The sequence below is a fragment of the Oncorhynchus masou genome, chromosome 12 (assembly GCF_036934945.1).
Source record: "Oncorhynchus masou masou isolate Uvic2021 chromosome 12, UVic_Omas_1.1, whole genome shotgun sequence".
Classification (NCBI taxonomy): Eukaryota; Metazoa; Chordata; class Actinopteri; order Salmoniformes; family Salmonidae; genus Oncorhynchus; species Oncorhynchus masou.
In genome coordinates this window covers 84,824,069-84,846,529 of record NC_088223.1, presented here as the reverse complement: position 1 = coordinate 84,846,529, position 22,461 = coordinate 84,824,069, and the positions used below count along the sequence as shown (strand labels likewise).

The 22,461-nt window shown below is 39.3% G+C and overlaps 1 protein-coding gene across 1 annotated transcript in view; it reads left to right on the top strand.

The window, feature by feature from the left end:
- Positions 1 to 15,566, top strand: part of LOC135550966 (gamma-aminobutyric acid receptor subunit beta-2-like) — an 87,199-nt gene extending 71,633 nt beyond the window's left edge. The window contains exons 6-10 of the mRNA XM_064982275.1: positions 1,540 to 1,677; positions 6,291 to 6,443; positions 7,637 to 7,881; positions 9,137 to 9,277; positions 13,063 to 15,566. Of these exons, the coding sequence (XP_064838347.1) occupies positions 1,540 to 1,677; positions 6,291 to 6,443; positions 7,637 to 7,881; positions 9,137 to 9,277; positions 13,063 to 13,413 (1,028 nt within the window). The 3' untranslated portion in view covers positions 13,414 to 15,566. The remainder of the gene's footprint in view (positions 1 to 1,539; positions 1,678 to 6,290; positions 6,444 to 7,636; positions 7,882 to 9,136; positions 9,278 to 13,062) is intronic.
- The last annotated feature ends 6,895 nt before the right edge of the window (positions 15,567 to 22,461 follow it).

Here is a 22,461-nt window from a genome sequence, read left to right as displayed (position 1 = left end):
TAAACGTATGGACACCAGTCCTCACGTCATCGGGAACTAAGTTTGACTTCTGTCAAAGGGATTTTGTACTGGGGGAGAGAAGGGCGTGTTTCATAGTTCTCAACCACTGTATGTTCACTTGGGCATGGCCACTGAGTTGGCCTACATTTTACTAAGAAACAATTATCTTATTTAGGAGGCTGAAATTACAATATTTTCACAAATAGTTTCATATTTAAACATTTAAATTGCATAACAAATCAATGTGAATCTGATAACTAGAATGTGTAGACTTTCCAAGATACAACTTATGTCGTCCTATCATCAGATATAATGCCCCAGACAACAGCTGATCTGAAATCATATTCTTTATTAAGTACCAACGGACACTTTCAACTCGTTGAGAAAGGGAAATATTGATCCATTCCCCAACCTTTTGATGTTACCATACTCTCTCTATGTTAACAGAGGGCTTTCCAAGAGTCCATTCTGTAGAGTGGGCGAGGGTGAGAGGTGAGAGGACAGAGGAAGAGAAAGGGAAGGCCTGCGTGGGACTAATCAATGAGAGTTCCTGAATAGTCCTGTCTAAATATCACTCAGCCCTGAGGTCCACGTGCACACCACACGCACCACGCTCTCACACATACAGTACATATTCATGTAAATAGATACACACACATGCACGCACACAAACATACACACATGCAGGCATGCAGACACACAGTCACACAAATATACACACACAAATGTATAAACACACATACGCACATTTTGATTACCAGTCATTATGAGGAGGAAGTGTTTTGTTTGATTAGGAGAGAGACAAGAGTAAAACACCTTGTTTATTTCTCATTCATTAACCTGTGATTTAGAGTGTTGCAGAACCCTCCATCTCTGTCTCTTGTCTCTGTTATAATGCATGCACACAGTTCCCTGGAGTCAGCCTAATTGACCACTGGATTATGAAGTGGATTATGCAAGGACCAGTTTCATGGTCTGATGGAGAAAAACAAATCATTGGGATTTTTTAAGATGTTACTCAATAAATCACCCGGGTAGTAGGGTAGCCTAGTGGTGAGAGCGTTGGACTAGTGACCGGAAGGTTGCAAGTTCAAGACCCGAGCTAACAAGGTACAAATCTGTTATTCTGTCCCTGAACAGGCAGTTAACCCACTGTTCCTAGGCAGTCATTGAAAATAAGAATTTGTTCTTAACTGACTTGCCTAATTAAATAAAGGTAAAAAATGCTTAGTTAAAAAAATAATAATCTCATTGTGGTCAAAAATTGACTTCATATTGTGGTTGTTTTGTTTAAATCTTCTCTATTCTGTCTGCCACTCGGATCCGTGTGGCAGACATGTTAGGTTGATGCTACAGTATTTACAATGCTTCTGATTTAATCAACACATTCTTTGTGTGCCTTATATGATGATTATGTGCCCACATTGTATATGTTGAATTGAATAATCCTTGGAGACACATACACGTTCATTCTATTTCTGACTGGCTGTGTGCCCTTGTGTTCTCCATAAAATGCCCTGCCTCATCTCTCGTCCTCAGATGGGTACACCACTGATGACATAGAGTTCTACTGGCGAGGAGGTCATAACGCTGTGACGGGGGTGGAGAGAATAGAACTACCCCAGTTCTCCATCGTGGACCACAAACTCATCTCTAAGAATGTCGTCTTCTCTACAGGTGATGTCTTATGCACCAACCGGCCCCTATATTAAGCTTCTCTCTCCCATTTACTCATCATTATAGCTAAGTACAGATACAAAGGTTGCAGAGTAGACAAAAAAAAGTGCTTCTGTTACAAGGTTATCCTTGGCCAGTTTCTGAGGAGGATGTCATGTCGTTTTCCTGAGAATGCCGTGTTACATCAGTCTAGCTGGTTTTCTGTAATGGCCCAAGCTGAGCTCGAGGCCTCGCTGTGCAGTGCAGGGACCATGGGGCTGACTAAGGGCCTGGCTGGTAAATTGCATCCATTTATAGGTCAGTTAGATGCTCTGACATTGGGGCTCCTCTGACAATCTGGCACATGCATGCCGTTTCCAGGACATTACCCCCATAGGGGGAGAGCGAGGTTCTTATTAAGGTGGAAGAGTAATGTAGGGTTGCGAGAGAGAGGCAAAGGGTGACCCTGTGCTGGTTCCGGAATGTATGTGGGATGTTCCTGCTTTGCCGAACTGGCACAGGCCCCACAGGCAAAATGGAGGCCACCCTCTTCTCAGAAATGGAGCATGCTCATGACTTATTAAAAAAAAATGTTTTTATTGAATTATTTATTCATAATCTACATTATTTTTATTTTCATGAATTTGCAAGCAGGCAATAGGACAGTGGCAGTGTATGTAGAGGTTCGGGGAAACAACTTTATTGAATGGGAGCAGTACAATTACACAGAGTGAGTCAAACAATTACAGCTTGTCCTGTAACTTATGATGCTCATGTGTCCCTATGAACTGGTAAACCCAATGTTTTCTGATGCATAAAGAATGTATAGTAGTTACAGCTCATCCCTTTCTTTATGGGCTGTGACTGCACTGCTTAGGCATTGAGGATGGGGGATTACCATTTTCTACAGCAGCCTGCTGAGACCAGTAAGGGCTGACTCTCAGGTTACATGGAGAAGCACACATCAGCAGAAATGGTTGGCATTCATCAAATACCCCCCTCCACCAATGTTGTGGTGAAGACCAACAAATGCCCTTGCTGCTTTATTAACCAGACTGTAACCTTAACACCCCCACTGTTTCATTAGTCCTTGAGGAAACCCTGCCTGCATCTCTATTTGCTGTGCGCCACACACTAAACTCACTGAAAATCTTTAACTAACGGCAACGTCAAAACTAACTGTGAACTACTCACTGGAGATGTGTGCCGGAGGCGGTTTTATACCCACTCTGTAATGCATTCACATTCTCTTCCTCTTGCACCTTCTGTTTAGCTTTTCCTCAGCTCCTTAAACCGTGGGTCCTTCTTGATGTCAGCTCTAACGGTCCCCCTCGCTTGCCATTGTAGTAATAATACTACCTAACCGAAATACATCCCAATCCCAAAGGACCCAATATATGAGTGTGTTCAAGCAATGCTGCCATACAGCAGTCTGCTGTTTTTTTTCTTCAAATAAAGCCTAGATAAGAACAAATGTAGTGCTCTCCTCGGCAGGCAAAGAAGCCCTCTCTTCATACATGTAGAGATAGTCATAACCCTGATAATGTATGAGAACGCTGATGCCACAGAGTTAGACCCAGAACAAGTATTCTTTCTGTTGAGTATTTCCCCAACAGATATCTTGGAAATGACAACAGGTAATGGGACCCTTCAGGCAGCCTTTGTCAGGCATACTGTAGGTTGTCAATCAAATTCTGTAGTGATAACCTCTGGAGGCAAACTAAAAATAAAATAAAATGAAATGTTATTGGTCATATACACATGTTTAGCAAGTGTTATGGTATGACAAAATGCTTGTGTTTCTAGCTCCAACAGTGCAGTAATATCTAACAATTTCACAACAATACACACAATTCAAAACCAATCTAAGTAAAGGAATGGAATTAAGAATATATAAATATATGGACGAGCAATGTCAGAGCGGCATAGACTGTGGTACAGAAGAATAGAATAGAATACAGTATATACAAATGAGATCAGTAATGCAAAATATGTAAACATTATTGAAGTGACTAATGTTCCATTTATTTAGTGTCCAGTGATTTCAAGTCTGTGTATATAGGCAACAGCCTCTAATGTGCTAGTGATGGCTATTTAACAGTCTGATGGCCTTGAGATAGAAGCTGTTTTTCTGCCTCTCGGTTGCAGCTTTGATGCACCTGCACTGACCTTGCCGTCTGGATGATAGCCGGGTGAACAGGCAGTGGCTCGGGTGGTTGTTGTTCTTCCTGTGACATCGGGTGCTGTACTACTACTACAACTACTGTGATTATTATCATTTGACCATGCTGGTCATTTATGAACATTTGAACATCTTGGCCATGTTCTGTTAATCTCCACCCGGCACAGCCAGAAGAGGGCCACCCCTCATAGCCTGGTTTCTTCCTAGGTTTTGGCCTTTCTAGGGAGTTTTTCCTAGCCACCATGCTTCTACACCTGCATTGCTTTCTGTTTGGGGTTTTAGGCTGGGTTTCTGTACAGCACTTATATATCAGCTGATGTAAGAAGGGCTATATAAATACATTTGATTTGATTTGATCTGTAGGTGTCCTGGAGGGCAGGCAGTTTGCCCCTGGTGATGAGTTGGGCAGACCGCACCCCCCTCTGGAGAGCCCTGCGGTTGCGGGCGATGCAGTTGCCGTACCAGGCGGTGATATAGCCCGACAGGATGCTCTCAATTGTGCATCTGTAAAAGTTTGTAAAGGTTTTAGATGCCAAGCCAAATTTCTTCAGCCTCCTGAGGTTGAAAAGGCGCTGTTGCGCCTTCTTCATCACACTGTATGTTTGTCAGTGATGTGTACGCTGAGGAACTTGAAGCTTTCCACCTTCTCCACTGTGGTCCCGTCGATGTGGATATGGGGGTGCTCCCTCTGCTGTTTCCTGAAGTCCAAGATCATCTACTTTGTTTTGTTGAGTGGGAGCTTATTGTCCTGGCACCATACTCTGAGCCCTCACCTTCTCCCTGTAGGCTGTCTTGTTGTTTTTGGTAATCAAGCCTACTACTTTTCTTTTGTGTCATCTGCAAACTTGATGATTGAGTTGGAGGCGTCCGTGGTCACGCAGTCATGGGTGAACAGAGAGTACAGAAGGGGGCTCAGCACGCACCCTTGTGATTCCCCAGTGTTGAGGATCAGCGAAGTAGAGGTGTTGTTTCCTACTTTGCAGTGTACTATGGTATTGAATGCCGAGCTATAGCAAATGAACAGTATTCTTACATAGGTATTCCTCTTGTCCAAATGGGATAGGGCAGTGTGCAGTGCAATTGTAGTCCATGATTGTCTGTAGACCCTGCCACATACGTCTCATGTCTGAGCCATGGAATTGCGACTCCACTTTGTCTCTATACTGACGTTTTGCCTGTATGATTGTCATACTGAGAGAATAACTACACTATATGTATTCTGCCATATTCCCAGTCACCTTGCCATGGTTAAATGGGGTGGTTCGCGCTTTCAGTGTTGCACGAATGCTGCCATCTATCCACGGTCTCTGGTTAGGGAAGGTTTTAATAGTCACAGTGGGTACAACATCTCCTATACACTTCCTTATTAACTCAGTTACCATATCAGTATATTTGTCAATGTTATTCTCGGAGGCTACCCGGAACATATCCCAGTCCGGGTAAAAATTATCTTGAAGTGTGGATTCCAGTTGGTCAGACCAGCATTGAATAGTCCTTAGCACAGGTACTTCCTGTTTCAATTTCTGCCTATAGGAAGGTAGGAGCAAAATGGAGATTTGCTGAATGGAGGGCGGGGGAGGGCCTTGAAGGCATCCCGGAAGTTGGAGTAGCAGTGGTCGAGTGTTTTAGCAGCGCGAGTACTACAGTTGAGGTGTTGATAGAACTTTCATTGAATATGCTTTGTTAAAATCCCCAGCTACAATAAATGCGGCCTCAGGATGTGTGGTTTCCAGTTTGCATAAAGTCCAGTGAAGTTCTTTGAGGGCCGTTGTGGTATCAGCTTGAGGGGGAATATACACGGCTGTGACAATAACCAAAGAGAATTCTCTTGGGAGGTAATACGGTCGCCATTTGATTGTGAGGTGTTCTTGGTCGGGTGAACAAAAGGACTTGAGTTCCTGTATGTTATCACAATCAAACCATGAGTAGTTAATCATGAAACATACACCCCCGCCCTTGTTTTTCCCGGAGAGATATTTATTCCTGTCTGTGCAATGAACTGAGAACCAAACGGGCTGTATGGACGTAGACAGTATATCCTGTGAAACAGAGTGTGTTACAATGTTTGATGTCTCTCAGGAAGGTAATCCTCACCCTCAGCTAATGAACTTTATTATCTAGAGACTGAACATTAGCGAGTATTAAACTCGGAAGTGGTGGGTGGTGTGTGCGCCTCCTGAGTCGGACTAGAAGTCCACTCCGGGTACCTCTTCTCCGCCGGCGATGTTTTGGATCAGCCTCAACAGGGAGTGGGACCCTTCAGGCAGACTTTGTCAGGCATACTGTAGGTTGTCAACCATATACTGTAGTGATAGCCTCTGGAGGCAAACATAAAGCAATGTAAAATCAATAGAAAGTTATTCTACAACAAGCCCAGCAGACACACCACCTGTATGTCAGGTATGTTAATCTTACGTTAACAACGTCTATATGTTGATCTTTCTCCCTGTAGGATCCTACCCCCGACTTTCCCTCAGCTTCAAGCTGAAGAGGAACATTGGCTACTTCATCCTGCAGACCTACATGCCCTCTATCTTGATCACCATCCTTTCCTGGGTCTCCTTCTGGATCAACTATGACGCTTCCGCTGCCAGAGTGGCTTTGGGTAGGGACTTGTGTGTCATGGATTTGTCATGTGACCAGTGACTAAGCTAATGAGAACCTTCGCCAAAGCAAAAGTTTGAGGCATGGTTTCCTTAGCGGGAATCCATAGTGTAACACTATGTCATAAAAATACAGGATTTTGTGCTGTGTCTTTAAAAAAAATATCGATATTGGTTTTGAATCTAATCTATAATAGTCTAAATTTACATTGCCAAACTATATTCGCTTGAAATCAGGAAGGAGAAAAAATATTTGTTTGTTTTATGTTGGAGTTTCACTTTAGCTTTTTACCAACGACAATGGAGAAAAAGGCTTGATGTAGAAGCATTGCAGAACACAACAACCGAGACGCTTCCTAAAGGAGAGTGATGGATGACTGAAGTGATTTGTTTCCACTTTGATTTGAGTGCCTCTGCGTTATTTTGTTCCCCTTTTTTTGGAAGTCAACATTTTCTCGCTGTCATCCTTCATTACGTAAGTCTAGACCATGAGGTCTATGGTGCGTGGGATGTAGGAAGATCCCCTCTCTCCCACCCCTCCCTCTGGCTTGCACCCTCAACAAGAGCAGTACTCTCCCTGATTGGAGACTGGCCTGCATTTATTTATCCAAGAGGGAAGCATGTGCGGGATTTAATGAAAACTAGAAGTAATACTTAATCATGGAGTCAGCTGGACAGGGAGTTACAGGGTCAACCCAGATCAGACCTCTGTTTATGAATCATTTGACCCTGTCCTGCTTTCAGGCATTATAGACACTAACTCTACAACAAATACAGCTGTGGGAGGTGCATTGCAATTGTGTATGGATGCAATGCTTAGTTTATATCAGAATCAGAGGTGGACAATGAAGAATGTCATTTACAGAATGCATGCAGAGTCAATGCCAAAAAAAGCAAAAATAATCTGCGTCATATTAAAAGAGTTGAAACAAGACATTAGTAAGCTTCGACAAAAAAGTAGAAAACACCAAAGTCCCTTTTAACAGTGAGTTGACCTCCAATTTGACTGTCACGACTCATTGAACAGAAATGGTAATGAAAGCCAGCAGGGGCTTTCTTGTCAGTCACAGCAGCCTACTCAGATCTGAGGTCAAGGTTGAATTTCTCTCTCTGTGGGAGTCCTCTGCTAATGAGGTGGATTGTTGGTCGCCTGTGATGATATGTGATGGTGATGATGGGCAGGTTATTTTCCCAGGAATCACCACTGTGCTGACCATGACCACCATCAACACTCACCTGCGGGAGACCCTTCCCAAGATCCCCTACGTCAAGGCCATTGACATGTATCTTATGGGTTGCTTCGTATTCGTCTTCCTGGCCCTGCTAGAGTACGCCTTGGTCAACTACATCTTCTTCGGCAGAGGACCCCAGCGCCAGAAGAGAGCGGCTGAGAAAGAAGCTGTCGCCAACAATGAGAAAATGAGAATGGATCCAAACAAGGTACAGTGGACACCATGCACCTACACAGCATTTTCCTGTACAGAATACCCAGTATTTTAAAGAGTAGCCCACTGGATAGATGGTACAAGTTAGGTCAGGCCTCTCCATCCCTAATCCAGCACACCTGATTCATTAATTAGCTGTTTGATAAGCTGAATCAGGTTAGTTACAACTGTAGTTTGAAAACTTACAGGATGGTAGATCTCCAGGAACAGGGTTGGAGTGAAAACCCACAGGAGGGTAGCTCTCCAGGAACAGGGTTGGAGAGCCCTGCTCTAGGTAGTGAATCATCTTTGTGCGCATTTAGAAAAAATTACTGCATACTTGATAGAAATATGACTTATCATAAATATTCACAAACGGTATAATAATTACACGTGTAGTCTTTCCTGTATTGTGAATCACTGTACTAGTTGTTCCTGTCCAGTCTGTTTTCTTAACTTCACTATTTCACTGTGAACACACACACACACATTCATTTTAACGCCAACATTTTCAGATGAAAGTAGTGCCATGACTTGACTCTTCAGCTTATATGAATTTGATATTTTCTCTTTTTCGTCTTCACTTTATGAAAGTGAATTTAATTATTGAAAGGACTGATTGTGAAGACAAGCAAGGTAATCATGATGGGGAATAGTTTCACCACTTCAAATGGGGGGTTGGATTAATGCTACTCTGCCTTACCGTCAAGGAGAACAAGCCTTCATGAGCCTACATCAGTCCTGTGAGAAATCCAAATAAGGCGCTTTGCCATCTGAAGCACAGGCAGACAGAGCACATCTGTCACTGTGTTCTTTTGTCCAAATGAAATGTAATGAAAGGCCAGGAAGCCTTTAGAACCCATGGGAGAGCCTAGAGAGATGTGAAGTGAAGAATAATGTGATGTGTATTCTTCCTATTACATTGACCTGTTTTGTAATGTACCGAAATGGAATGGAGAATTTCAAAAGCTTTTCTCTTATCTACATGGTAACTGGGTCAACTCAATGAACACACGGTGTATCAGGGTCTGTTTTCAGGTTGACTCATACAACAGAAAACTTGCTTTGGATAGAGATTTGGATGTTGTGGATTTCATTTAAATAAAGAGATGAATAGTAGTTTATTGTTGTATTCAACTGTGAGTAAAATACACACTCAGAGTAAAAAAAAGATAGTTACAGCAACTGCCTCTATGACCATGGTTGTCTATTTTGTGTTGCCTCTCCCGGCAGCTGACTCAAGTGAGCATAATTATTTTTTATGCTTGCAGTGGTTGGTGGGAAATGTAGTTCAGAGAGACGATACTCTGTATGCCAGAATGAAACAGAGGGATATTGACGCCCATGACTCGATGTGGGAACCAATCTTTGTGGACGATGCAGCGATAGGACTAGGCGAGGAAAAGAATAAGGTACTGGATTAACAACTGAGAGTGACAACTTACAGTACAACGCAATACATATTTACAACCCAACTAGAGTCCGTTTTATAGTTTGACTTATTAAATTGTACCTAGAGTTTCCATCACCATCATCATTATCATCATCATCGTCCTCCCCTTATCCCGAAACTCCACTTTTAGACACTGGTTTGCTCATTCTAAACAAATGTAAATGTTACGTACGTATCTGCAGTACTCTATATGGTAACATCTAGCAAATAACAGCGAGGGAGCTTCCCGTTTTGGTGAATACATTATACGTTTCAGTAGCTATGTTTCCATCCAATTGGTGACAGATTTTCATGCGATTATTCTCACATCTGCATAAAAACAACAATTGCCCACCAGAGATGTATTTGCATTAAATGTACTTGTTTACAGATAAAAGGCTGTGCGTGATGATGTATTGCACCTAAAAATACATTTTGCGGTTTAATTCCCATGTACCAAATAGAAGATACAAGTTAAATGGGTTTCTATCGGTTTTTCAACTGTACTCACTAACACATTTGTGTTATATTATTATTTCTTTTGGCCCACTCCTCCATACAGACCTTCTTCAGATCCTTCAGTTTTCGGGGCTGTCGTTGGGCAATACGGACTTTCTGCTCCCTCCAAAGATTTTCTATTGGGCTCAGGTCTGGAGACTGGCTAGGCCACTCCAGGACCTTGAGATGCTTCTTACGGAGCCACTCCTTAGTTGCCCTGGCTGTGTGTTTCGGGTCCTTGTCATGTTGGAAGACCCAGCCACGACCCATCTTCAATGCTCTTACTGAGGGAAGGAGGTTGTTGGCCAAGATCTCGCGATACATGGCCCCATCCATCCATCCTCCCCTCAATACAGTGCAGTCGTCCTGTCCCCTTGGCAGAAAAGCATCCCCAAAGAATGATGCTTACACCTCCATGCTTCACGGTTGGGATGGTATTCTTGGGGTTGTACTCATCCTTCTTTTTCCTCCAAACACGGCGAGTGGAGTTTAGACCAAAAAGCTCTATTTTTGTCTCATTAGACCACATGACCTTCTCCTATTCCTCCTCTGGATCATCCAGATGTTCATAGGCAAACTTCAGACACGCCTGGACTTGCACTGGCGTAGTGTGTTACTAATGGTTTCCTTTGAGACTGTGGTCCCAGCTCTCTTCAGGTCATTGACCAGGTCCTGCCGTATAGTCCTGCCGTATAGTCCTGGGCTGATTCCTCACCTTCCTCATGGTCATTGATGCTCACGAGGTGAGATCTTGCATGGAGCCCCAGACTGAGAGTGATTAACCGTCATCTTGAACTTCTTCCAGTTTCTAATAATTGCGCCAACAGTTGTTGCCTTTCCACCAAGCTGCTTGCCTATTGTCCTGTAGCCCATCCCAGCCTTGTGCAGGTCTACAATTTTATCCCTGATGTCCTTACACAGCCCTCTGGTCTTGGCCATTGCAGAGAGGTTGGAGTCTGTTGGATTGACTGTGTGGACAGGTGTCTTTTATACAGGTAATGAGTTCAAACAGGTGCAGTTAATACAGGTAGTGATTGGAGAACAGGAGGGCTTCATAAAGAAAAACTAACAGGTCTGTGAAAGCCGGGATTCTTACTGGTTGGTAGGTGATCAAATACTTATGTCATGCAATAAAATGCAAATGAATTATGTAAAAATCATACAATGTGATTTTCTGGATTTTTGTTTTAGATTCAGCCTCTCACAGTTGAAGTGTACCTATGATAAAAATTACAGACCTCTACATGCTTTGTAAGTAGGAAAACCTGCAAAATCGGCAGTGTTTCAAACACTTGTTCTCCCCACTGTATATACTGTATATATAGCGACTCTGGTATTTGCACGTGTGCTCTTGCCAACAGCTCGCAGATAGAGTGCGTGTATAGCCTACACTACATGATGAGATATTATGGACAAAAGAACAATATTATGTTTATTTGTCAAACGGCAGCCAAGCATCGATGATCATGTCACCAGAATAAGACGCTCAATATTTATGGGAAAGGAGCATCAAGTTCATCACCTTGCACTTTTACCTATCCTGTGAAGTTCATCCCAACTTATTTCATCTGTAGCATAATAAACTGCTTTCCCCGTGAGTTTTCTTCCATATGATGGTTATTTTATCAATATTTGTGCATAAAAACATTTCTCACATAATACATTTTACAGAAACCAAAAGATCCCACCTTACCTAGCATATTTTGTTTTGTCGACATTTGTAAGTGTAAATGTTCTCTTTCCATCAGGCCTTTCGTGACATTTTTTATCTTACGTACTTTACTCGCATCAAAACATTGGATGGAAACCTGGTTAGTGTGTTATTAATTGCTGGAATATTATGATATGGATGATTAGGTCGTAATACAGATGTAGAATCTTAGTTTGATCACCCTGCTGCAGGAGAATTTTCCAGGAAATGTAAAACTTGTAGTGTGTTTGAGGTTTAAAAAGGCTCCTGAAATTGTTATTTTCACTTTGAAATTTCACACGTTATTTTCCATTTGAAAAATGTATCAACCCCTACAGACATGAACGTAAATTATAATTCACATAATAATTCACATTTCCTGTTGCTGCAGGATTATTTTTCTACAGTAGCAAACTGGCACAAATTAAGATCCTACATCTGTAAGGTCACCATATTGTTGGTTCTGTGTTCACACTGAGAATGATTATAAAGTCACCTTACCCTCTCTATCCTTCCCTCTCTACCATACATTATCGTTTAGACCCTGGTGTTGTTATCATCTGTTATCACCATCTTTGTTCACACTTTGTGTTATATCTGTTTTTTTAGTCATCCAATTCTAGATTTAACAATTGTGCCTGCTATTTTGTTCATTCAACTCAATATTGTCAGTGAGTATAACTCACTGCAAAGCAGTAAGTATAGTATGACTTTCACATTCTAGGGACCCACAGCTCCCTTTTACCCACATGAACATGGGTTTATCTGTTTTTTCAAGTTTTGTTTGCATGCCATCCCACATTATGAAAATATTTATGTTAAAAGACAATTAGTACTTGAATTATAAACTGTGTTAACACTACAACATAAATATGATATGTTGTTTTCCCCGTCAGTTTTCTTCCATATGATGGTTATTTTATCAATATTTTAGCAAAGTCACTGAATTCCTTTCTAGGGTATAAACTTAAGACATATTCCATTGCTATTCATTTATCATTTTAAGATGTATGGGGTAATGGTTAGGACAGGGTGAGTAAAGCAAAATGAGTTGTTTTCTAGAACAAATACAGTAAGTCATCCCAGATTTAACATGAATTGAGTTCACGGGCTCTTACAAAAAGACAACTTTGGCGGATACTAAGTATTTTTTTAACCGCCCGCTTTGGGCTAGATGTGTCAATGAGTAGTTCATACATGTATAATCTATGAGCAGAATTACTGTCTTACCTCAATTAGCCACGAAATCCCTAGTTTGAAAATGACTGTTTTTTTGCACCATTTTCCCTACAGTTTCCCCCACGTGGGCCAGCCCCCTAGCAATGCGAGTTCAACCAATGAGCTTCATCTCCTTGCCATATGAGTGAAAGCTAGTAAAAGGCACATGAGAGAGAGAGAGAGAGAGAGCTATGACTTTGTGCACCTTTCAGAACTACTGGCTAACAAAGTATACAAAAGTACAGAATAATCTCTTTAAGAGTGATGTCTTGGTATAGATAGTGGAGACATTAAGCGTTAAGTTGTCCATCCATTGCATGTAGCAAAACTAATAATGCATTTAACTTCTCACCTTGTAGATGGACCCGCATGAAAATATTCTACTGGGCACTATAGAAATTAAGAATGAGATGGGAGCATCGGAGCTGACCCTTGGTCTCAGTGACCCCAGGAGCACCATGTTGACTTATGACAGCTCCACCCTGCAGTACCGCAAAGCAGGGCTGCAGGCCAGGCACAACTTTGGACGCAACACCCTGGAGCGCCACATGCCTCAGAAGAAGAATCGGCTACGGAGGCATGCTTCACAGCTGAAGATCAACATTCCCCATTTGACTGATGTAAACTCTATCGACAAGTGGTCGAGAATGATCTTCCCCACTGTCTTTTCTTTGTTCAACATAATCTATTGGCTCTACTACGTCAACTAAATGGACTTCAGCAAGGGCAGAACTAAACAAACAACAAAGCTAGTTTTCTCTGAATAGTTATCATTTTGCTGTTTGTTCTTGCAACACAAGACTGAATTACTAAAACAAAATCAGGACTGACTCCATTTTACCTTGGAACACCTTAATTGCTGGCTAACACATGAAAACCTTAGAGGAGAGCGAGAGAAATTCAGAACATATACTGTATGGTGCCTGTACCAGAGTTTTTGTTTATAATTTTACAAGTACAATATTTAGTGAATTTAGTATTTTATCATTTTTAAACGTTTGTTTGCATATATTTGTATGTTTTTACATTTTAAAATCTTTATATATATCTATCTATCTAATTTGTTGCCAAAACATAGTTAGAAATATTAATGATATATTGATTTTTAAATATCTCAGACCACAAAGACACTCCTTAAAACAGTTACAAGCATGTTCAGGTCAATCTTTTCTAAGACTCATTACTTCAAAGATGTAATGTTATTTATCCTAGAATTTATTTTGTCTTTATATTGTGAAGTTTCACGTTTTCATAGTATTAATATATTAAGTCATAGTAAAAGGGTTTTACGATTAACCAACCTTTTCTACCTTGATATAGTTGATAAATCATATTATTTATTTTGAAGCATTATTTCAATTCTATGAAAGTGTTTGATAGTGTAGTAGATACTATTTTAGACGACAGAAACAAACATCATTCCTAACATTGACAGAAGAAACTAGAAAGTAAAGTTTATCGGCCGTTGACATTGAATGCTGTAGCATAGCTAACAGATAAATGCATCACAAAGCCTTTGATTCATGATTTGATATTGTTTTCTTAAAGTATTCATTCAGAAAAGGTACAGAATATTAACTTGAAATGTAGAAGTTGAATATATTGCAAAAAATGAGAAGAAACTGAGAAAGAAATTGAGAAAGAAAATGTTGCATTAGTCTTCAAAGCAGTTTAAGAGTCAGTGATACAGTGATAGATCATGTAGAAGATCAATTGAAGAAAAATACACAAACCTGTCTCTGAAAAATTGTCCTTTGTCCATTTTGGTCCTTTGTTCACATATCCGGAAGATTACAGGATAATATGATGTATTTGCTCATAATTGTTCTTCACATGGATATACAGAAACAAACATTGGCTCTAGTTTGTTAAGAAACATCAGATGGCATCTTGTAATTCCTATTCCTAATGAATTGAGCCAGCAGTTAAGGATTCTATGATAGGCATTTCATGATGCATCAAAAGACAATCTTTCCTATCACCATGATGTGTAAATATCTCTTGTATATGATTATTTAAAAAGTAATGATATCTATCACAGTTCCAGCGAGGATCCATCCAGAATGTGTCCATGATATAATTATCTTCAGGAAGTTGGAAGGTTTTGAAAACAAAGGTTTTGAGCAGCTCCATCTTCTTAAATGATACACTGTCATTACTGCCATTTCTTTATCAAATATCCAGGTGTTGACAGTAACTATACAAAACAAAGAGTATGATAGAGAGAAAAGGCTGCTCTGCAAGCTGGCAAGAGAAACCACAATGCACGAAAGCACAATGCTGCTCCAAATCTCAATTGAAAATGGACTGTCGTCTTAAGATAATATGTTTATTTCTGATAATCAGTTCATTAAGTTTCTCTACTTTCCTTCCAAATGATTACTATAAGTATACTGTAATAATACTTATTTCTTTCCAAATGATTACTATACGTATACTGTAATAATACTTCTTTCTTTCCAAATGATTACTATACGTATACTGTAATAATACTAATTTTCTGATAATGCATTTTTACTCTACTTTCCTGACAAATGATTACTATAGGTTTAGTGTAATAATACATCTTTCCTGCCAAATGATTACTATAGGTATAGTGTAATAATACACCTTTCCTGCCAAATGATTACTATAGGTATAGTGTAATAGTACACCTTTCCTGCCAAATGATTACTATACTTATACTGTAATAATACACCTTTCCTGCCAAATGATTACTATACTTATACTGTAATAATACACCTTTCCTGCCAAATGATTACTATACTTATACTGTAATAATACACCTTTCCTGCCAAATGATTACTATAAGTATACTGTAATAATACACATTTCCTGCCAAATGATTACTAATACTGTAATAATACACCTTTCCTGCCAAATGAGTACTATACTTATACTGTAATAATACACCTTTCCTGCCAAATGATTACTATATACTGTAATAATACACCTTTCCTGTAAATGATTACTATACATTTAATAATACTCATTTCCTGCCAAATGAGTACTATACTTATACAGTAATAATACACCTTTCCTGCCAAATGATTACTATAAGTATACTGTAATAATACACATTTCCTGCCAAATGATTACTATACTTATACTGTAATAATACACCTTTCCTGCCAAACGATTACTATAAGTATACTGTAATAATACAAATTCCCTGTCAATGCATTCCATTACTCTACTTTCCTGCCAAATGATTACTATAAGTATACTGTAATAATACAAATTCCCTGTCAATGCATTCCATTACTCTACGTTCCTGCCAAATGAGTACTATAAGTATACTGTAATAATACTCCTTTCCTGCCAAATGATTACTATACTTATACTGTAATAATACACCTTTCCTGCCAAATGATTACTATAAGTATACTGTAATAATACACCTTTCCTGCCAAATGATTACTATAAGTATACTGTAATAATACAAATTCCCTGTCAATGCATTCCATTACTCTACGTTCCTGCCAAATGAGTACTATAAGTATACTGTAATAATACTCCTTTCCTGTCTGGTTGTTTACCTTATTAGTAATACTCCATGGCAACACTGCCAATAGTAGAGTCTGCATTCAATGGAAATTACGTCACAAACATTTTGGAAACCGAAACACACAGTAGTACATCGTACAACTGTTGCGTGTACCATGTTTAACCACTGACTTTGTAAAACAACATTTTGCATACAAACAGATCCAAAAGCCATAGTGTCTGTATAGTAGGTGGTGCAACACTTCTTGGTGCTCTTGAGACTGCTCCCTCAAAACAGAGATATAGTTAGAAGAGAGAGACTAGAACATTACAATTTATCTCCTATGTTTCTTGAAAATGTATGGAAACACACAGCGATAACTGCACAAATATTATAAATGATTTATTAGTGATTTCTGATCATTTTAGTGTTTGGTGACTCCCTTAGATGATCGGTAACAATTAAATATAGAAAACAACCCCATGAACACATTAATTATCATTACATGCAGATGTTGTGACATCACCTCAAGTGCAATTGCATGTTTTCAACATACGTGGTATTCACCCCAAAACAATTCGTATTGCATGTTTTCAACATACGTGGTATTCACCCCTAAACAATTTGTTTTGCATGTTTTCAACATACGTGGTATTCACCCCAAAACAATTCGTATTGCATGTTTTCAACATACGTGGTATTCACCCCTAAACAATTTGTTTTGCATGTTTTCAACATACGTGGTATTCACCCCAAAACAATTCGTATTGCATTTTTTTCTTCTCACTTCTTTACATCTGCATGTTCTTTTCTCAATAATATCAATGGACAAAAGTCCACTTCCTTCTCTTTTTTTGGACTTTTGATTTAGTCTTCTGACGCTTACTTTTACACAATCCAAACAAAGGTAGCCATCGCACTCTTGTTGTGACGTGATGAACATCATTTAAATGTACAGTATAAGGATGAACAAGTAATGGTTGAAAGTAAAGGGTTCGTTTAGGATTTTTGTGTGTGTGTGTATGTGTGTGTTTGCAGTGTTAACATTCTATTATGGTTTGAAGTGGTGATAGAAATCCAGCTACTTATTATTAAGAGAATGATTATAAAGTTGATGAGTGATACAGGATAAACATGAGACTACGTCTGGAATTCAGTCAAACCCGCACAGCAGAAAAACATGATACATTTTTTAACATACATTTTCTGGCAGAGAAAGTAAGGATAGGGTGCATTTTTACAAGACATGACCTAAGTGATTTTACCACCCATGTGGTTTTCTGCGGTAAAGGTTTGATTGAATACACCCTTATTAACCATGCATACTAAATATGGCTATTTAACCTAATCTATATCTATATAATGATTTGGTTATATGGGCAATTTTTTTCTTTTCACTCATGTTTAATGTATCATTCCAATATTGTGTTTGTGTAATTTATTTACATATACTCATATGGCCCTATATTACAGTTTGTTTAATGTTCACTCACTCTATTTTAAGATGTTACCAGATCATCTACATGTACATTTGTAGAAGCTTGAATATGATTAATACATACATTGATCTACAGAAATGTCTTGATATTGGTGTTGTACGATTTTTCACAGGGTTTGGGGTAGGGCTGTGTTCAAAAATCTGTTTCTAGGTGTACATATAATATATTGTTAGTAAACATCAATTGGAGCCTGATATTCCTGTAAATAGAAGACTAAAATCAATTTTCAACTTACTTATTTGTACTTTACTGTAAGACGAATGCAAAGCAATTTCATGGTTTCAGCTGATATGACAACGATAATGTAAATATTTTGAAGAGTACCACTCGATCACTTAGTAAAACAAACATTTGTTTTCATTTAATGACTCAACTCAGAATGTCTTCAGTTTTTGCCAAATTGTCAAGTATTATCAAAGGCAAGAATGTAGTTGATGTAATTTTGCAGCACATGCCTGAGGTAGCTGAGACATGTAAGCAGGAGTATAAGCATTTCTAGTTCCACTGATTTGAAAGATACACATACATGTGCACGCACACACACACACATAAACCTGCATGCACACACACACACACACATAAACCTGCACACACACACATACACATAAACCTGCATGCACACACACACATAAACCTGCATGCACACACACACATAAACCTGCATGCGCACACACATAAACCTGCATACACACACACACATAAACCTGCATGCACACACACACATAAACCTGCATTCGCACACACACACACACACACACACACACACACACACACACACCTGCATGCACACACACATAAACCTGCATGCACACACACACACGTGCATGCACACACACACACACACACACACACACACACACACACACACACACACACACACACACACTTGCACACACACACACATAAATGCATGCACACACACACACATAAACCTGCATGCACACACACACACACATAAACCTGCATGCACACACACACATAAACCTGCATGCACACACACACACACATAAACCTGCATGCACACACACACACATAAACCTGCATGCACACACACATACACATACACACACACAGGTCAAATATAAAGGAGCTTAATGGGACTCTAATAGCTAGCGTTAAGTCACCCATCTCAGGTTCGCACAACTAACCAGTTCGCTACTGAAATGTTACAGAGACGTATTCATCTGCCCAGTGATGCTACAATACAACTGTTTGTTGATTTCTATATTTGCAGTGTATTATATGTATGTGTGTGTTTGTGTGTGAGAGCGTGTACGTATGTCAGCCAGTGGGATGTTTTAAAAGCACATCTGTAACTGGCAAAATATTGGCTTCATAAAATGGCTTCACTTTGAAAAATGTGTTTGTACCTCACAGCAGTTTTTCTTTCATATATTTTTATATTTCTATAGTCCTATAAAAAGATTCCTCTGAATGAACCATCTTGGTGACAGTGTATGTTGGCACACACTCACAGATGAAGCCTTAGCATCCTGCCCTGCTCTGCCCTGGGCAGTCCCTCTAGTGTCACATCAGAGAGCAGCAACCCCTCCCTCTTCTTCTCAAAGAGCACCTCCAGAACACGATCTATACTGAAATCTATGAAGCTATAAATAATGTGTTTTTAATACAAGAAAACCTGTGGAGAAAAAAATGTCAATAAATATTGTATATAGTTCAGAATCTATGAATTCACATGTTTATTGCCACTGCAGTTGGGAGTAATCTATGTGTCCATGTTTATTTGTCTTCTCTGTAGGCTTCTGAACATTTTCCTGTTATTCATCCATGAATCTAGAATTCAGCTTCTGTCCATCAGTCTATCAATCTGCTGCATCATTATATAGTTTCCTATTTTGTTACATTCTGTATGAAGTTATGGTATATGGTATAGCACAATTTAGTCATGCATACATGCATAAAGAGAGATGAGGGTAAATGCACAGTGTTCTCACTCCATTACATAGGCCTACACAGATGTTCAGGTTTTCCACTTGATTGTTTGATGGAAAAGCTTTATTTGAAAACCTTTAGAACCACTATCCATACCTTTATCATTTTACCGTCTGTGAGATTCCTACCTTTTGTTCTTTACCTGCCTCCACCACACACACACTCGTAGGAAAAAGGGTTCAAAATGGGTTCTATGTTTGTCCCCATTGGATAACCCTTTTTGGTTCCAGGTAGAACCCCCTGTAGAAAGGGTTCTATATAGAACCCCTAAAGGTTCTACATGGAACCCAAAAGGTTTCTACCTGGAACCAAAAAGGATCTACCTGCAACCATAAAGGATTCTTCAAAGGGTTCTCCTATGGAGACAGCCGAAGACCTCTTTAAGGTTCTGCACTTTGTTTTCTAACAGTGCACCCTTTAACAGACAAATGTGTGTTACGTCGAAACATACTCAGCCTCTGTATAGATGCAGCTGCAGGCATGTGGATAGTTTGGAATCAAAGCTTAATATCAGTATTCAAAGTGTAGTGTTTTCACCTCACATTCCTACCTGTAGAAATATGAATAGTGTTTTTTTGGTCTTCTTGTGAACTTTAATTGTTTTTGTAACTTTCTTATTTAAGAATGAATCGTTTAAAATCCAATATGAGTGGTACCTTGTTACCTTTTCTCTGTTTTCCCTTACGAACTAGGTGGAGTGGATGACTTCTATACAAACCACCTCACTGGCTAAATTCATAAGAGTTGAAGAAAAGCGTCATGGCAACATGTTGACAGTGAACAATTTGTGTGATGAAAGATATTTTCTATAAAAAACTAATACAATCTTATAAAGAAATGATATATATGTATACACATTTATAAATATATTGCAGCTAATCTCTGCGTGTAAATATGAACAACTGTTGACTAATGTGTGGTTCTTGAATTTGAAATAATGCCATTATGAATAAACAATATAATTACTGAATGTGGTTTTGTTACAATTGAGCACTTATTCGTGTTTTCAGATGTAACTAAATAAAACTCTGACTTTAGTCCTATCAGTAGTAGTACCAGCCTGTCCAGGTCACTAACCTTACTCTTAACTCACATCTAATGACAGTACATAGGCCATTCAAGATAAACTGGATAGAGCATAGTATGAATTACAGTACTTGTCCACTGCCATGATAATGTTAGTTTATGTAATTGAGTATTGGTTGACTCTGTACTGTGAAAGAAAAGTATGCACAATTTGCTTTATGTATAGAAATATACATGCCAGCTATATTTGGATGCATCTGTAAAACCATATGTGCATCAGAGCCAGTAGAGCTTTGTTTGGTGTCCCCAAGAGAACGGTTTGAAGCCATATTGTATCGACACCTTGTGTTACTTCCTATTCATTGGAGCGATAGAAGTAGTTTGATGATGTGTGTGATTTATGTTTATCTGAAAACACTTAACGGATCAAAACCTGCACATGTTTCCCAATGACTGGAAACATACAGCACCATTAAACCAATCATCTTATTGCTTGAATTCCAAATTACCTCCCAATAGAAACACATAATTGATACATCTCAAACCGATCTTGATGAAAGTGATTGACAAGCAGACACAGACATGGAAAAGTAACAATGTTTGTTTTTTCCAGGGCTTGATCAGGGGAACCACATTATTACATCCACATGCTCTATCCCAGCTTGTGAACCAGAAATCCCTCACAGGGCCCATTCATGTCTAATGAAAATGGGGGAAAGCATTTCAGACTGATGTAGTCACAGAGTGTATGTACTTTTCAGGAAGAACTAGAAGGTGCAGTGGTCCAGAAGCCTAAGGGAACTTGGTAGTATTTTGTTAGAATGTGATGAAAAGGCTAGACCGGTGCTGGCAGTACATTTAAACCTAACTGAAGGGTAACCTTCGACATGAAAAACCTCAAAACCTATTCCTTTCTTCGAGGATCATTCAGCCTCCTTTCTAATGGGTGAAGTAACTATACATGTGATGCAACAGCCACCATGTCACATTCTCATCAGTGGTATAGAACACCGTTAGAATCATTTTGAGAGGTGATGCCCACACCCCCACATGTAGATTTAACATGTTTATACACATACAGTAGGTGACTCTTTTCAGGAAACTAGGAGCATGTGGCATGTAACTACTTCACAGAAGAGGCATTTGAACATTTTTTTTTTCAAAATTTGTTTTTGGGAAAAAAAGTATTCTGGAAGGTGAACTTTCATGTGCTTTAATAACAAACTTGTATTCCATCCATAAATACAAGTAAAATTGTTGAATTACGAGTCTAGTTTGTTTAGCCACGGAAAAAGACTGGGACCTTCCAGCTAGCCATGATGCCGGGAGATGAGTTTGGATTGGTCTGCCTTGTGGCATGCTTCTGTCTATAGTGTGAGCTGCTCAGTATGTGTTGATAGTCCGTCCTACTGCACCGTTTTTGAAAAATATATCGTTAGCCATCAAGAACTACAAATGTTTTGCTACTTTTCTCAACAACATTGATGCCCTGAATTTAGCAGGCGCTATCAACAGATCAGTTGGAAAAAGTGATGGGCTACTTTCTGCACAGGAGTTAAATGGTTCCAGTCTGCCATGAAGTGTTCATCCATGTAAACAGGTAAGAGTCTAGATGCATTTTCAGATATTATACGTTTTAAATTTTGTCAGACAGTCGTTTTCATTGCAAGTTAAAGCGTACTGTTCGCTAGCTAGCGAACATTAGCTTGCTGGCTAGCTAACATTGCGTGTACGTTATGATCTGTGTAGTAATATTATTTGAATCAGAAATCCATTTGCATTGCTAGATAAAG